The following is an 18,094-nucleotide window of genomic DNA, read 5'->3' on the forward strand; positions in this document are numbered from 1 at the left end:
AATAAAAACTGAGTAACAGGGGCACACTGAGCTGCAACTATGCATAAACAAACTATGGAAAATGACTTTTTTGAATAGAACTTTGAAAGTTAAGAAATTTTTTCTATAACTCCATTTGACTTACAGTCTTGATAAAGACCTCCCTTCCTCAAACTAACTTCAAAAGAGATTGTGATGAAAATTTTACATTTTTAATGTATTTTGTAAAACCTTAAAGATTTAATGTGGTTTTGCAAATGTAATGTAACATTTAATTTTTTTAAAAAAATTTCCAAACCATGCATAAATCATTTTTTAAAGCAGTAACCACCAATATATTTTACGTTTGACCTTATATCTTATTCCTTTTTATTTTAGTAAGAGAAAACTTGGGAAAGAGCAAAAAAAAAAAAATAACCCCCACCACCACCCATAGACCCATCGCTCTGAAACAACTATAAACTATACATTACAATATGAGGGTTTCAAACATTTTTCCAGATTATTACAAAGTCTTCTTGGTTAATGATATTCCAGGAAGTGGTTTTACCATATTTTAACTATTCCTCTAGTATTCCTTCTAATTTTTAACTGTTATGGTACTTTTTACTTTTGGCATGTAGTTTTCCACTCTGCTTCTGAATTATTTCCTTAATATGTAGTCTCACAAGTAAAATTTATTAGAAAAGATTCCTTGCTGAGACTATAGAATTCTTTGTCATCCTTCTCAAGAACATTTACCTTATTCACTCTTATATGACATTGAAATCATATATTTTTACATTAATATTCCTGTTTATATTTTTGTTTTTAAATTTAAGCATTTTATATTTTTAATAACAATCTCATTGATCTATTAAGAGATGATACAAAATATAGATTATTAAATATCAGTTGATCTATAATCCTTAAAAACCTGTTTTTCATTTAATTACAATGCTAGATCTGATTTCTTGGTTGCACAGTTTTCAGAATCTTAGCTTATAATTTTCTTTAAAAAAAATTAAATTTTAAGACACTACATTAAGATAAATGATGAAAGAAATGGTGCCTTGTAGTTATTAAAGCTAGCATTTAGAAAAATTTTATTAGTATAAATTAAATTTTAGTTTATTGCTGTTCCTCATATATTCTTTCTAAAATTAAAACATGGATATTGCCTAAGATTTAATTGTAAGTTAAAATATTAACTTATCTGTATGAGGCCACAGTTTTGTATCTGAAAAAATTTCAAAATAATTATTGTGTTAAAAGTCAGATGCGGGGGTACGGTGTGATGGTGGCTCAGTGGCAGAATTCTTGCCTGCCATGCCAGAGACCCGGGTTTGATTCCCGGTGCCTGCCCATGTGAAAAAAAAAAAAAAAGGTCAGTTGAGGGGTGCATGCATAGTTCATAGTTCAGTGGTACAGTTCTCCCCTGCCATGTGGGAGACCTGAGTTCAATTCCTGGCCCATGCACTTAAAAAAAAAAAAAATCAACAAATGGTGCTGTGATAACGGGATAGTCATATGGAAAAGAATGAAATGTGACCCTTACCAAACAGCACACAAAAAAAGCCAGTTGACAAAATTCCAGCTCTCTTCTTCACAATGTGACTTGTCCCATTAATTCTTTATTATAACCATGAAAATTGCCTTTTATAAGAATATTAAATATTTATAAGAATATTTTAGTCAGTCCTCTCATGGTAGAATAAAAGTCACTATCAATTGGATAGGCTAAAGTAAATGTCATTTTTAGATAACTTAGCACTACAGACTATTTTTTTATAAAAACTTTATTGTTTAGCATTTATTTATATCATTTCAGATTTATTTATATTTAATGGGTCTTCTCCTTTGTTATGGGTTTTGTGAGAGTGGTAGTAGTTGTTATTTAAAATTTTATCCTGGTGTATATAGTTTACAATTCCTACATCTAAGAGATGTGGTACATGATCTGAAAGATTTTTTAAATGTAGTATTGCATTAAATTAAGATTTGTGGTTCATTCAACATTTTTAGAAGAAAATATCTGATTAGAAATGCACTCAAAAGTTTTAAAAATATTTTATCTGTTGGGAAATCTGACTTTAGATCCTGTGAAGAATTTAGCCTGAGTTCAGCTTTTCTCTTTTTGCTATTTTAACATATGCATTTGTAATATGAAGCATTTCTTCTATTGTTTTACTACCAGTTACTACTAAGGTAGAGAGGAAAGCCATCTCTGTTAGAAAACCTGTCCTCCTGCTGACCTGAAATTGATTACTCAAATCTCAAAAGAAATCCATTCAGTAAAATGAAAAACTTTTCTGTTTAGAAGTACATTAAGACAATAGTACTCTTCCTTTAACTCATAATATGTCCGAAACATTAGATTGCTCCTTGACAAGGACAGTTGTACAGACTTTTAAAAATCAAATATATTCCCTGTATACTCCGAATTGTATCTGAGACAGAAAACTGTGACACAGACAGCATATAAGTATGTAATCTATTGTTGTAATTTTCAAAATATTGGGGCTTATTGACTAAATGCCGTTTATCTAAGCTACCATACATACTAATAAAACCATAGTCACATATTAATTACTGTAATTAATGGGTGTTTAAAAATGTTTGCCTGCTTTCTGGGGTTACATTGGTATTTGGCAGAAAAGTTAAGAATGTTTATATTCCCTTTATGCCATTTTTAATTAGTTCAATTGAAACTTAAAGAAAAATGTACCACTGAAAAGCTCAAAATAGAAAATTGAGCCTCGTAATGTCTTTTCTTTTCTAGCAACTCCTAGCAATTTAGAATTTTTATCTGTATGTCTTAGAAAAGTAAATATTTCTTCCTGGTTTGCTCTTAACAGGAGGACTGAAAATATTTTTTGCATGTCTAGAAAGCTTTTCTTCATGGCTTGACCTCTGTGTTATTTTTGCATCATTCTGTAAGGCGGTAATGCACAAATTGCTCTCTCAAAACACAGTGACTGTGCTTGAAGAAAGAAGGTATGTACCTCAACTTTTGAAGGTTCTGGGAAATTACCCAATAGCCAATCCATTGTGCATGACAAATGTCTTGCCTGTCTATAAGAACTTTCAGCTGTTTCATATCTTTCATCAAAGGAACTATAGACCCTCTTCTCTCACACGGAGGGTCCAACTCTACATGTAAATGTATGTACTGAGTATATCAGATGCAGAATTGAGACATTTCTAGTAATCAGATTAAGAAAGGCAGTGGGAATATAGGAACAGAAACAGTTGTAAAAAGTTGTCAAAAGCATTCAGGATGACTACGTAGTTTGCCTGTTTTCTTCTTAAGACTTCTTTGAAAATCTCCCAGTATATTTTATGTACTATTTTTATCACTTAATATAAGCATTATCTGATGGTACCCTGACAAACAGTCATTTTTTTAATTCATCATTCTAGTTTTTTGCCACTTAAATTTGAGGCATATTTTGTAATATATTTACCTGAAAATAGTGCCTATTTAAACATGGGTATTTTCAGAAAGTTATCTCAAAATAGTTTTAAGGAATCAGATAAGACAATATTGTAGAATTGTGAGAAAATATGGGCAGAAGAGAAATTTGCTAATTTTAAATACACTATAATTGCTTGTGGCCCCATCATAGAATCCCCAAAATGAAAGGAACAAAGTCATCAAAGAAAGGTTTTAAGTTGCTTTGTTAGGTAGCATGACAAAAAAGTTGGTACCTTCCTAACAAGCCAAATATGCCACTTCTATTTAACTATCATTTCCCTTTTCATTTGTGTGGGATCTGAAATTCAAAAATGTGAAGAAAAAAGAAAAGACGACATTCCTAGAAGAAATGTGTTGCTCTTTCAGTATACTGAAATTTTCAATTTATTGAAAATCTGATTACCAGAAATGTCTCAGTTTCAATTTATTGAAAATTTTAGAGTGTGTATGTAACTTTTTTTAAGGTACATATTCTCTGATAGGCACACTGAGTAAGACATCGATTTTCCTTACACCTCTGTCTTCCTCCTTTTGTTTCCTGCTCTTCTCCCTCTATACTGTAGAAAGTAATGCTTTTGCTGATGATTAAACCAACAGGTGCCAGGAGTGCTAAGGCAAGCTGGCTTTGTGCCCACAGGGTATGGTGGAGATACTGTGTCATTCACTCCATGTTTTGTGGTGTTGCCGTGTCCTTAGGAGGGAGGGGATACCCGGTTGAAATACATACAGCACCTCCTGTGGGATTACGTGTGTTTCCTTTGCTTTATAGTTCAGACTTTTATAGTTCCTTTGTTTGGGAGTTCTCAGATTGCTTGATGATTTCTCTAGCCCTCCACCCTCACCCTATTTTAACCAGATGTATATTATAGACGTATTTGAACCACCATAGATTTGCCCATTTTATCGCTCAACATATGGTATAACTTTTTCTTTAAGAGTGTCATATCATCCTTAGGCTGTGCAGACCTAACTAATAAAGAAGATCTTATTTCTTATCTTTTTAAAATCTTCATGTTCTATTTTCTTTAATGGTGGCATTCAAACTACTTACCGTATTTTAGGAACTGAATCAGAGGACGAACTGTTATCATATTATTATGTCATTGTTAATGTTATCAGTAAGCAGGGCTATTTTGTTTTATAGTTTCAGAGAAATCTGCAAGGATATATGGACTGTGGTAGCCTGTTATCCTTATTAGATTATGATGAGGCGGTATTAGTCAAGGGAAATTTTTCTAATCTTTTAAGCCCTAATTTAAAAAGTGTTCTTTTTAAAAATTTCTCAATCTAGGCAATCTGTCCGTATTAGCGTCTTAAAGTGGGTTTTAATGCATTTGTTTGTTATTATTGAAAACTGGCCTTAGAAACTATTTTACAAGTATTTTTTTGCAAAGATAGAATCATAGTCCTTGGCAGCTATTAGAGTAGAATTTCTTTTAAGCTTACGTGGAGATTTTAGAAGACTTTTAACTCCACATTGGACAATCCCTGTTACTGAACGTGCTGGCTAAGGTATGAGCCCCAAACTTCATATATATTAGGGAAGAGACCATCTTCTCTCTTTCCCAAATGCTAACCTGTGCTAAAGATAGATGATGACACTGGGGAGATATGTGGGGTTTTGGAAGGGGTGAGGTGGGAAATACTGAGCATATTCAGATATAGATAAGAGCAATCATCTATATATGCAGTAGGAAATAAAAAAGGATACTTGATGAAGTAAGTTTCCTGGGGGATGGGAGGGGACAAGCTTGCCATCCTAGGTGGCGGGACTGGGACTCCCCAGGAGAGGAGACAAAGGTATATACATTGATGTGGGGGTAGGAGGTAGGGTCATAGAGAAATGAAGGAGTGCACTGTTAGGGAGAGTAGTGTTCAATAAAATAAAGGCTTTGTTATGTACTGAGGGTAGAGGTGGTGGAAATAGGAAGGTGGCAGGTGCTTTAGAGTGGACACGTTTGAGAAATACTCCTGTGGAGAGAAGGACATCAAGTTGACCGAGTAAGTAGAGTAAGAAGGCTATGGAATGGTTAAGAACTCATATGAAGTTAGCAGTTAGGACCTTGTAGTGAATCCCCTTATCCTGTAGGGCAGCTTTTTCCAGCACAGCTCAGCCACTCAGGTTCACACAAAGAGCAAACCTGCAAGTCCCGAGGAAACAACATATTTGGGATATCATGGGTCAGTCCAGGCAGTGGGGAAGCATGTGAAAGGCCGTGAAGAACTGAAAGCATGTTGTTCTCGGGGACCTGAAAGATAATTCAGAATGCCTAGGATCTAAATGGCAAAGAGCAAGAGAAGAGCTCAGATGGGTGAAAAGGGGCTGGTGCTTTTCTGAAGAGCTTTACCAGCCAAATTATAGCATTTAACTTTATTGTTTGGGCAGTGGGCAGCCCTGGGAGAGTAGCATGATCAGGTTGGCATCTGAAAAATAGACAAATGAAAAATACAAAAAGGTAAAGAATGATAAATCACCCCACATCTCACTACACAGAGACGAATACTTTGAATATTTGATGTATTTCCTTCCACCTTTTTTCAGAAAGCAAGGTTTTACAAATTGAGATCTCTGATAGAAAGATGGGATCAATTCCATGGCAGGGATTCTTGAAACTAACCAAGACCAGTTTGACTTTCTGCATTTTTTACTTACAGTCTGTGGTACTTTGGGCCACTCATAGGTGCCAGGTGGCCTTTTAGACCTTCTCATGTTTTCCTTGCAGAATGAAGCCTTACAGCTTAACGGGAGATGGCGGCAAGAACACTCAGAGCAGAATCCTTTCCCAACCACACTTTGGAGAGAATTCCAGCACACATACATTCACTATTTCAAATGCCTCCTGGAGGAGAATAAGTGGGAGCAATGGGTCTTACTTAGTTTGTTTATTCTAGGTAAGGCAATAGAATATTGCTAACAAAGAAGGAACAATGGCTGACTAGATATCTTAACTGATTTGTAAGCTGAAATTAATGGTATGTGGAATCCTGCTAGATTAGGTGCCCCTCCCTGTCCTTTATTTTTCTTTAGCATCCCTTTTAACTTCGTCTGAGATTGACTGATATATTATCTTGTACCTTGGAACCTGTGAGCCATATTGGAATGACAAACACTTGTTGACAGCTTTGAGAAGATGGATGGAAAAACAAACTCTGACAAGGCTCACATGTTTGTTTTTCTATTGAGTCCCTAGAAGAATGTTGCTCTCCTTATTTAGTATAGGGGAAGAAAAACTTACACCTCATTATCAAATCAGTATTTTCTGAGCCTGACTTAAAGACCTCTCCGGAACCATCTATTTTTTGCATAGGGTATAATTAATCAAAGTAGGGATAGGAAGTTCATCACTTGGGCCATGTGTACATTTCTATCCACTTTTGGCATATGTGTCATTTTAGCTCACAAAGTTCTGTAGTATCATAAGTATGTACTGTCTGATTAATAAACAACTTTACATCTGAGTATTAACTGTTTATTAATAATTTATATACTAATAGAAAAGTATGGTATAATATAAAAACACAAATCTCATACTAAGTATCTAGTAGATATTTATCCATTGGTGTAATAGTGTCATATCTTCATTATTTGACTGTGAGGAAAAAAAATGATCCACTTATTACTCTAAATAGACCTTTAGATTGATTACCAAATTGATTATAAGAGAAAGATTAATATAAAATCTTTCTTGTGTTTATGTTGACCAATGTCCTTCATATACTAAGAATACCCTTTTCTACCACAGGCAAGTTATTTTGTAGGTATGATGTGAAATGAAATGATTTGGACTTGTTAGCTTTGTAATGAGTTATAAATAGTTTAACTGAGTCTGGCAAACATTTCCCTACTTTCTTCCCAACAGAGAAAATGCTCCATGTGGCTTGAGTGGGATACTGTGTTATGTCTCCATCAATTCCCTCCCCATGCTAACAGGATAGTTGCCTTATCTGCTGACCATGATGATTCATAGCCACGATGGCTCAGGACTGGGAGCTGTCATCAGGAAGTATACTTTGTGCTGGGGTCGCTAGGAGGCCGAGGCTGGGGCTGCCTGTACCATTTGTCCTGCTTCATGGCAAGAACTTCCAGGTGGCAAAAAAAACCTACCATGTAGGTTCAAGAGAGGAAGAGTCACAATCCTGATAGCATCATTTGAGGTTCTGAATCTGGTCATTCCTTAAGGTGTGTGCAAGCCTGTTGGGAGAGCTAACAAAACTGCCTCTTTCCTTCGCAACTCACTTGAGTTGTGTTTCTACCATTTGCAATCCCGAGAGCCTGAGCAATGTAACAGGTAATAGGATTGCTGGAGGGCAAGAAATATGAAAAATATATGATAGGTTGGGGAAGAAACCAAAGAAAAAAGAAAAAAAGTTTAAAATGGAAAGAGCTCCAAAAGATTGGTGGATTTTTATGAAGAAAAGAGGCTAAGAAAATCCTCTTTTGAAATTTTAACTTAGGCAGGAGACAAGTTGTTTTGCTGAAGACAAAAGAAAAGTGTTATTCCTTTCTATATAACACATTGCTTGCATGTTTGAAAATTTTAAATGTTTATGTATTGTGTTGATGTTGGAGGCATGAGTTATAGATCCATGTGGGGTTGAAACTGAAAAGGGCAGAGGTGGAAACTTGGAGTAACTTAATTTATGAACTCAGTGTTAAGTCTCCCTCACTCCCATTGCATCCCATTGCATCCCATTCCATGACCACAGGCAACCTGAGAGAAAGGTGAGTGTGTGTACCAGAGCTTTCATTTGTGAAATCCCAGGGAAGGATTCAGTTGATCCAATTTGTGTCAGTTACACATTCACTGAACCCCTCACTGCATCCAGGTGTAGGGTAAACTAGTGGGTTACCTGGCCACCTCTGAGAACCAATGAACAAAGCCTTCTAATAGAAACAGGCAAGTAAAGCATATATAGCCGCTCAGAGAATCAACGTGACCTGGGCAGCTGCTGAAATTCTGTTCACATTAGCATTTTACTTTTGGTATTATTCAAAGCAGTGAGGGCATATGAGAAAGAGGGCAGAATAGTGCTTTTTTTTTTAATCAGAGCAGTTGTAAGTTTCTAGCAACATCATGCAGAAGGTAACAGAGTTCCCACCCCCCCCTTACAGTTTTCCCCATTGTTAACATTTTGCATTAGTGTGATACTTGTGTCAGAAGTGATGAAACAATATTATTATAAATGTACTGTTAACTATAGTCCATAGCTTACATTAGGGTTCACTCTTTGTGTTGTACAGTTCTATGAGTTGTTGTTGTTTTTTTTTAAATTTTTTTTCTGGTTATATATATATAAACTAAAATTTCCCATTTTATCCACTTTCAATTATACAGTTTAGTGATGTTAATTATATTCCAATAAAACTGTATTCTAAGGACTGATAATACTGCATTTGTCTATTTTCAATATAAGTTGCAGAAGTTTTACTTTGCTGCTTCTGAAGTATTTGGGGCCAGCTGAAATGATAATAACATTACAATAAAATTATTAGAAAGCACAGGGGAAAAAATTTGTGAGTTGACTAAAATATCCTGTTGAAGATGAAATTCATAGATGCTTTTATGTTTTGGAAATGTGGTTTAAATGTCTAAACCAAAGCAGTAAACTTAACTGAAAACCGTTATAGAAAATGCATGAACACAGAATAAAGTAGCATAATGAGCTCTGATCTCTTGGCACTAGAAAGAATTGTCAAGCCCTCATTGAAATGAACCATAAGTCTCAGTTAGCATGATATTTCTACCCAGATGTTGCTTGTCCTGATAAATTTAAGCATTCATGGGAGACAAAAGCTGCTGCCAAGTTATGGCACCCTGGAGTCTGGATCACCATTCCCATCTTTGGATGGCTGACTCACCAGAAACTTAGAAAAGATAATATCTTTTTTTCAACCAGATAAAATAATTCATTAGAATTACTGAATTAAACAGACACACAAACATAAACTTGAGAACTGCCAAGATAGCTGCTTATATAAAAGTTCCTGTGTTATAATGGACAAAAGCTAACAAGCATTTAAGTAAAATGATTTGTAATTGAAATCCTCATTAGTGCTATGAAATTAAATTAATAGTCCATATTTCAGGTTATAAAGGAGAGATTAATTCAATTACGTAGAGAATGTGTTTGAATATTGGAAAAAAAGGAATTGAACACTTCAGACAAAACATTTTAATTACATGTAACTTCAACTAATTCAATAAAGAAGTTAGTCTCAAAGTGAAAGAACACTGACTCAATTATTTATTGAGGACCTATTTGCATAGTTTTGTACTCTCTCTAGCATTGCAAATTATAAACATTTCAGGAAGCATGCCATTTAGATCATTAAAAGTACTTCTTTAAAAAGTAAATACTTTTAAATGGTGGTACTGTTGAAAGTAGTAGGAAAGCAACCTGTGTCTGTTGGGCTTTGATCAGAATATCAGAACAGCTATGAGTGATAGAAGGTGAGTATTGAGCAATTAAACCTTATGTGATCCTGGGATTAAGTGGTCTGTGAAAATGGGTTGCCCTGTATCTGATGCTTGCTTGGCCTGAAACAGACAGAGCTGTCAGTCTAGAAAGTAAAGGAGAGCAGGAACAACATGAAATCCTTGGGGATAAGCTGAAACTCTTACTGGAACACGCCTGTCTGTTGCTGCTTCCAAGCCTCTGGCTTTGGTGATGTAGGTGACCTGCAGAAGAGCTGGCATACTTTACAATGGAGCTGCACCCAACTTGGCCCAAGATTATGAGAAGCTGAAAGAGTTCTGGGAGTACCTGCAATCCAAGGAGATCTGGCAGGAGATGGAAAAACTACAGGCCCAGAGCTGCCCCAAGCCAACCAGCGAGCCAACAGATCTACAACTGCACGTGAACTGCACAAGTGCCTGACTATATGCCAGTTTGCCAAGTGTAATCATGGCTGTGATTTCAATTCCATCTTCCACATCTCATGCAAGTGTCTCTTGTGGCTATCCCTAACCTACAAGTATGCATGAAAGGAAAGTATGGGTATTGTAGTTCTAGCTTAACTAAATCAATACAGCATGAAACATCACAATTGGCCCCTTTGTCTTGGCACGCAGATTCATCCATCTTTCAGCCATACTTAACTTCCAAGTAAGATGATAGCAAATTATATGTATGCCAAAAATAATGAAGCTATTCCTCTTACAACTAAAAATACACTAACCTCTCCCCAAAAAGATGTTAAGTCCCTCTGTTCATTTTTGGGAGATAACCATTTACTTCAAGCTGAGTCACAGTCCCCTTTGATAGTGTGTAACTAAAATACTGGGATATAAGATTAAATATTGTTAGCATATCTTATGTTAAATGGTAGGAGAATGAGAGAGAGGGATAAAAATATGGTATATACATACATATATATACACACACACACAAATATATTTATATCACAATAAGGAAGAAATATCCTTATTTTATTCCTTGGTTCTGTAGCTGGTTGTAGGGTCATAATGTGTGTACCTACATTCTTCCACTAGCTATTCTGTATTCATTTTGTCCTTGGCAAACACCTTGAATAGTTGTAGTTCCCTGTCTGATGAGATGACCCAAACCCTAATTCTCAAAGGTCTGGAGCGGAAACTCTCATACACTGCTGCTGGGGATATGAAATGTCACAACCACTTTGGAACATAGTTTTGCCGTTTCTTAAGTAGTTAGACCTATATCTACCGTAGGATTCACTCATGGGAATTGAAGTGAAAGCATATGTCCATGCAAAGACTTGTACACAAACATTCTTAGACGCTTCATTTGTAATAGCTCAAAACTGGAAGCTACCCAAATGTCCATCAACAACTGACTGGATATACAAGTTGTGGTATTTCCATACAATGGAGTATTGCTCAGCGATAAAAGTGAAATGAGCAATTAATTTACTCAGCAATATGATAAATCTCAAAATAATTGTGTTGAATGAAAAAATCCAGTCAAAAAGAGTGTATACAGTATGGCTCCATTTATGTAAAAATCCAGAAAATGCAAATAATTTATAGAAACAGAAAGTAGTTCAGTGGCTGCCTGGGTACAAAGCGGAGTGGGGGGAGATGGGGGGGCTGGTGAGGAGGGATGGGAGAGGGAGTTTGATGGGGCACAACAAAATTTTTGGAAGTGATGGATATGTTCAATATCTTGATTGTAGTAATAGTTTCATGGAAATATACCTATATCAGAACTTATCAAATTGTATACTTTAAATGTGTACCGGATGTTGTATATCAGTTATACCTCAGTGAAGTTGTTTTAAAAAAAATTGACCTGAACAGTGGATAATCTTTTTTTATTTACCATCTAGAGTGACAATGCCATGCTGTGATATAACAAAGAGATGTATTCTCCTGATCTGCTACCTTTTAAATGATGTAGTTCTTGAAAAATGTTCATTTTAAGAGGATTTATACTATTTTGAATATATATAAAATGCCACCACTCACTTCCTCTTGGTTCATACCAGTGTCCTGGGGATTGAGAGGAGGAAGGGATCACATTAACTCAGAGATCTGAGTTTAATTTGGGTAGCAGAATTTGAACTGAGGTTTGAAGGGAGGGTCAAATTTGTTAGGTTACGATTTGGTGAAAGGCTGTTTTTGTGACGTGACACAATGCATCATTGTGCAATATCTTTTTTAATCTACGGAGCAACTCTGTTAGGTAGAGGAACTACTCTCATTTGCTACTAAGGAAACTAAGGCTCCAGCCCTAAATATTTTCTCCAGTCTCACTGAGTAAGAAACTGACTCAATCTCCAAATCCATGGGTAGTTTGCCATGTTTGTAGGACAGTAAGGCGTGGGATCAGGTGTGAAAATAAAGTGGAAAAGTTGGAAATAAAGATGAGACTAGATTAGGGATGAGCCTTGAATAGCATAACTTTCAAAGAGTTTGGACTTAAGAGAGTCCAAGGCAGTGAAACCATTAAGTTTTTTTCTGCAGATGTTTTTATTATGATTCCTTGGTAATGGCAATAGAATGAAACAGGAAGGGTAGATTTGAGAGATATTATGAAGTGCAAATTATCAGGACTCAGTATTGAATTGAATATAGTTAGCTAATGAGTGAAATAAATCAAAGATGATTTCAAAGATTTTGACATGGGTTATAAGAGAAAAGTTGTATGTTTGATCAAAAATAACTCTGAAATGTATCTGATTTTCACAGAAAGGTGTCAAGTTCAGTTTGGGACACATGAAGTTGGTGATTATGTTAAAACCTCCAAATGAAAATAACCAGCAATCAAATGACATTACACAGTTGCAATTCAGGAGAAAATCAGGGTGACACGCAGAGTGGTGTTATCTAAAGATAGGGAAGTGCATGCAGAGGATTGGGTTCTAAACCTCGAACAAGGCTCATTGTATCTGGGGGTAAAAGGAAGATATTCATTTGACTCCAAACTGTTTCCTGTTCCTCTCAACAACCACAGCCCTTGTCCAGGCTGTCATCTCTCACCAGGGCCATTACAATCTCATCTGTCAAAACCATTCCCCAAGTGACAGTCATAGTGCTCTATCCAAAATACGATTCTTATACAATAAAGCCTTGCACCTTAGCACAGCACGTGAGGTCATCCATGATCTGCCTTCTCACCTACCTCTGGAGCGTCATTGCCAGCCCATGGAACAACTGTAATCATAATAGCAGTTAAATTAGTTATGATGGAGCAACCAAATGCTAAGCATTGTGCTCTCTATGTTATCTTAGTTAATCCTTACATCAACTTTGAAAGTTATATATTAGTATCTTCATTTTGCAGTTGAGATACCTGGGCTTCAGACAAGGTTACACAGCCACTATTAAGTGGCTTTTAACCCAGATCTCCCACTACAAAGTCTGGGCTCTTAACCTCTATATTATGCTGATTTACTTGTTGCTACCCAAACACATCATGAGATTCCTGTTTCCATTCTCTTCTTCACTTATGCTTGCCTTGTGTCTAGAGTGCTCTTCCCTTTTCCCCTAGCCCCTTAAACTAATTCCTGCTCAGTCTTTAAGGCTCAGTTTAAGAATATTTTACGGCAGCTTTCCCTCACCTGCCTCTCCAGCTGGGTTTGGAAGCCCATTCTCTGGACTCCCATAATCCTTGCCGGGCATCTCTTTCATTGCACTGTACACCTTATTATAAATGTCTGTTCTTTTATATCTCAGCCTTTCCATTATTCTGGGGCCAGTAACTTTTTTCTGTAACAGGCCAGACAGAAAACATTTTAGGCTTTGCAGACCTTACCATCCTTCCTGCAGCTAACTCAATTTTGCCATTGCAGTGTGAAAGCAATATGTAAACAAATGAATGTGGCTGAAATTCCAGTAAAACTTCTTTTATGGACACTGAAATTTGAGTTCTTTATAATTTTCACATGGTGCAAAATATCGTTCTCTTTTGATTGTTTTTCCAAACATCAAAAATATATATAAATGATGGAACCAGATCTAACTCATTCTAAAAACCCAAGCTCTTTCTTCTGTGCTACACTGCAAAAGCAGCCACTTGTACTAGGCAGGATAATGTCTTCCCCCCACAGCCCCTCTATGTTTCATGTCATAATCCCCAGAATTTGTGAATGTTACCTTATATAGCAAAGGGAAGTTAAAGTTGCAGTTGGAATTAAGGTTGCCGATCATCTGACTTTAAAATAAAGAGATTATCCTGGATTATCTGGGTGGGCCCAACGTAAGGTGGGTCCTTAAAAATGGGGAGGGCATAAAAGTCCATCAGAGATGGAGCTGTGAGAACAGAAGTAAGGTCCAAGCCCTGCAATGTAAGAACTCAAAACTATGAGCCAATAAATTCCTGTTGTTTAAGACAACCCACTCTATGGTTTTTGTGTTAGCAGCCAGGAAACTAAAACACCCTGTCAGATCCACAGATACATTGGCATACCATATGATATTAAAACTGCATCCCATCCGTCAAGAAACCTTTCCTGCCTACTCTGCTTTTAGGAATATTATTTTAATACAGACTCCAGTAAAGCATGAATATTTTGAAATTTAAATATTCATATGTTTAAGTATATATACCCTTATTAGATTGTGGGTTATATAAAAACAGATGGCAAGCTGGCAAGTATAGAATGAAGAGTCCCACAATTAAGTAGTGTACTCAAGTCAGGGGAGGACTGTGTTTTAAAGAGAGGGAATTATTCTACGGATTTATCTTATAGGAATGATCATACACATAGACAGACATTTTTAGAGATATTTGTAATGCAGAAAAACACAAAAAAACAACCTGAACATCCATCGGTATGGAATTGGTTTTATGTTCTATCCATAAAGTGAAATACTCTGCAGTTGATAAAAACAATAGTGTAACTTTCTGAATAATGTGGTATTATTAATTTTTTTAATAAGACACTCATAGATAACATGTTTATTGACTCCCTCTTCTACCTTTTCTAACCAGTTCCCCCAGCATCAAAGCTCCTTAGTGGCAAGAAAGGCCAGGAGGAACAGTTAAGGCAGGCAGTGGCCACAGTTGACACCAGAAACCAATTCAGTAATGCTACCGGTGCCATCTCCTACTCTGGAGGTCCTTCCACATTTCTCAGTCATGACATCGGGTAAGGCAGGTGAGGCAATGCAGGTTCATCAACATTCAGTTTCTTATTCTGACCACAACCATGTCGTTGTGCTGCCGTTACTCCTGAGAAGTCTGAAAACCCAGTCCTAGCAGACACTTCACAATGCACATAAAATGCTTAACATGAATAGCCCATCGATAATAAAGGTCAGTGGTCCTAAGGAGAAGTGTTATTCCCTGGATCAGTATACTTAATATATGTTCTCGTAACGTTGAGGGAATGGTGATGGTGATGGTTATTGGTTTGTGGCTTTATTTCAAAGATCTGGAGAAGACCAGATTTTTGACCATTGGATAGATGGATAACTGTGTAGTCATTAGTGCCAGGTCTGAGGGACCAGGACTACTAGATAACTAGATATTTGCTACAGATGACAGAGTCCTCACTGTGTGAGTGAAGCCAGTAGAGTAATCTTGGAAGAATGAGAGGAAAATTATATTAGAAGATTTCATTGTGTTTAGGGATATTAAAACATTGTAAAAAAAAAAAAGTAAAAAAATAAAAAAGGGTCTTGTACAATAGGATAAGGGGGGTGGAAATGTACATCAGAGATTTTTAGAAAATTAAGAGAAACACAGCTTACCAGATGTCTTGACCCATAAGGAATCAATTTCAGATTTCCCGAATAGTTCAGGATAGGACTATTCTTTCATTTTTAACATTCACGTATTAGGAGATAGTACTACATTATTTTAAAAATACAATACAGTAAAAATGTTACTTCATATATTTCTAGATCTTAACTTTTTTAGCACTAGTGTTTATTTTTTTTCCAACAACTAGAGAACACCTACTAAGTGCAAAGCAGTGATAATGAGCTGTGGTTCATACCAACCAGAATTATAAATGATCTCTGTCCCTCAGCCCAGATATTTCCAAAATCAGTTAAATACATTTTTTCTTTGAAAACAGTTTCATGATCAGATAAACTTAGGAAATACTGGCTACACAATGTTAATTGAATTTCTTCAGTATGGGATTTCTCAGAGCCTTTAATATACTAACGTGATGTGACTATGAAATCCTTCTTTCTATGAGCAACTTTGGTACTATTAGGGAACGTAGTTGGAGAAATACCGACTTAGCGCTCCCATTGAATTACTGTTTCATCAACTAATATGCTTCGAGCCCATTTAGTCAAAGGTATTCTCAAATAATAACCTGATCAGCAGATTTTTGGAGTGCTCTTTTGTACCAAGGAATGTGGCAAATAAGGAATATTGATAACAGATATAAGAATGTATTGTGCAATGCATCAAAGCTTTGGAAGATGAATTTTGATAATTCCCAGGACTCTGTCATTTAATAGGTAAACAAGAAACAGTACTTTACTGTTAGGGTGACCATACCAAGGTATTGTGTAATCTTGGGTGCTTTGAAATTCTGTTGATAATGTTGTTGGGACCAGAAGTATAAATCAGGATTAACCTTCGCAGGTCGGGGTGGTTATGCCAGTTGCAGCGTACTCAGTTGCAGGTGTACACACTTTCATCCCCAGTCCTGGCTCTTGTTGTCAGTGGTCTGTTCTCTAGAGTTGGCTGATTCCCTGGGATGTGGGAAAGATTCTGAAATGATTAGCAGCACTAATACTTTAGACCTGAAACAGTTGCTTTGGAGAATGAAACTGCATACTTAACAAGTGGCTTTCAAAGTGGATAAAAGTAGAAAACTGTGCATATTCCTGACAATTTTTAACATGTGTCTTAGTCCAGAGAATTTTGCTTTGATGACTGCCAAGACTACGAATTCATACTATCAAAACTAAAATGAAGTTTACTGTGGAAAAATGTGTGATGCTGATGTAACCAGAAGAATTGTTCACATTGTATTTAGTGTTTGCTATCTTTTCTATCTTTATACAGTTTTTCGAGGTGCCATTTGATTCAAACATGAATAGGACAAAGAACAGACCTCTGGTTCGTGGACAGATCAGGTAAAATCATGAATATAAATCTCTTCTACATTGTAGAACATTCGTTTACTTGTTGTCCTGAATGCTTTCTCAGTCTTTTGCCTTGAGTTGGGAAATTAAAGTAATATACTCTCAAAGGGACAGATTGGTGAATGTATGCAACACCTTTTGACTTTAACCAAAATATAATACAAGGCACTTAAAATGGATCTAAGATTTGCAGTTTCATTGTAGGAGTAACTTATGCAATCAATTTCCTTATTAAATTCAATTTTGAGGCATAGTCACTTGCAGTGACTGAAGATAAAAACATTCCATTAGCACGAATGATTTTCAGACAGATTCACATAGGGTCTCGAAAGATGTGTCTGAAGCCTTATTTTTTCAGAAAGTCATAGAAATATTTTAATACCACTAATCGTTAATAATTAAAAATTTTACTTTCTAAAGAACTCTAAATTGGTATTTTTAAATATTTTTTTTACCCTAATGTACATCATAAGTCTAAAAGAATAAAAAGGGCCAAATGGTTTATACTGACTATTCTAAGTCAGTAAATCCTCACTTCTTATCAGGCAATACCCTCATGGAGCTTAAAATTTATTAGGAGTAATACTTGTGGATCAGCTAATTACATGTGGTGAGTAAAATGTAAAGCAGACAAATGCAGATAGTCATATAAATCTATGCAAAAAATGATTTTTAATATTGCTTGTTCTTAACCATTCAATTCTTAGTGAATTTAAAATAATCATTATATTTTAAAGAATGATTGATACAGAGCCAGGTGAAAATCTATAAAGTAAAAACCTCCTAACTAACTTATATTTTCTTTCCTTTTAAAGTTTAAACAAAGCTCAGTATTGGATTTATGTTTAGAAACTGTCAGAAGTGCTTTTATTTGTGTAAAGTTGTTTATCCTTAGAGGTGAGAATGCAAGCCCTATAACCCATCTCAAAAGCTAAAAGCTGCTCTTGCCACTAGTCAAATCCCAGATGAGTTCTGAGTTGTTTGGAATTCAGGTCTAGTCATTTTTCCTCAGTGAAATCACACACTCCTTTACAACCAGGGATAATGTGGGAACAGGCCCAGTAAGTACAGTGATTTGAAATGTCCATAATCAGATAAAGGCTCAACATTTTACTAATAGCTC

At 35.9% G+C, this 18,094-nt stretch overlaps 1 protein-coding gene across 1 annotated transcript in view; it reads left to right on the top strand.

Annotated features, from left to right (window-relative positions):
* The window catches only part of COX10 (cytochrome c oxidase assembly factor heme A:farnesyltransferase COX10), a 137,692-nt gene that overhangs the window by 83,065 nt on the left and 36,533 nt on the right, over positions 1-18,094 (top strand). The window contains exon 5 of the mRNA XM_077166053.1: positions 16,892-16,962. Within this exon, the coding sequence (XP_077022168.1) occupies positions 16,892-16,962 (71 nt within the window). The remainder of the gene's footprint in view (positions 1-16,891; positions 16,963-18,094) is intronic.

Source organism: Tamandua tetradactyla, chromosome 6, assembly GCF_023851605.1.
Source record: "Tamandua tetradactyla isolate mTamTet1 chromosome 6, mTamTet1.pri, whole genome shotgun sequence".
Classification (NCBI taxonomy): Eukaryota; Metazoa; Chordata; class Mammalia; order Pilosa; family Myrmecophagidae; genus Tamandua; species Tamandua tetradactyla.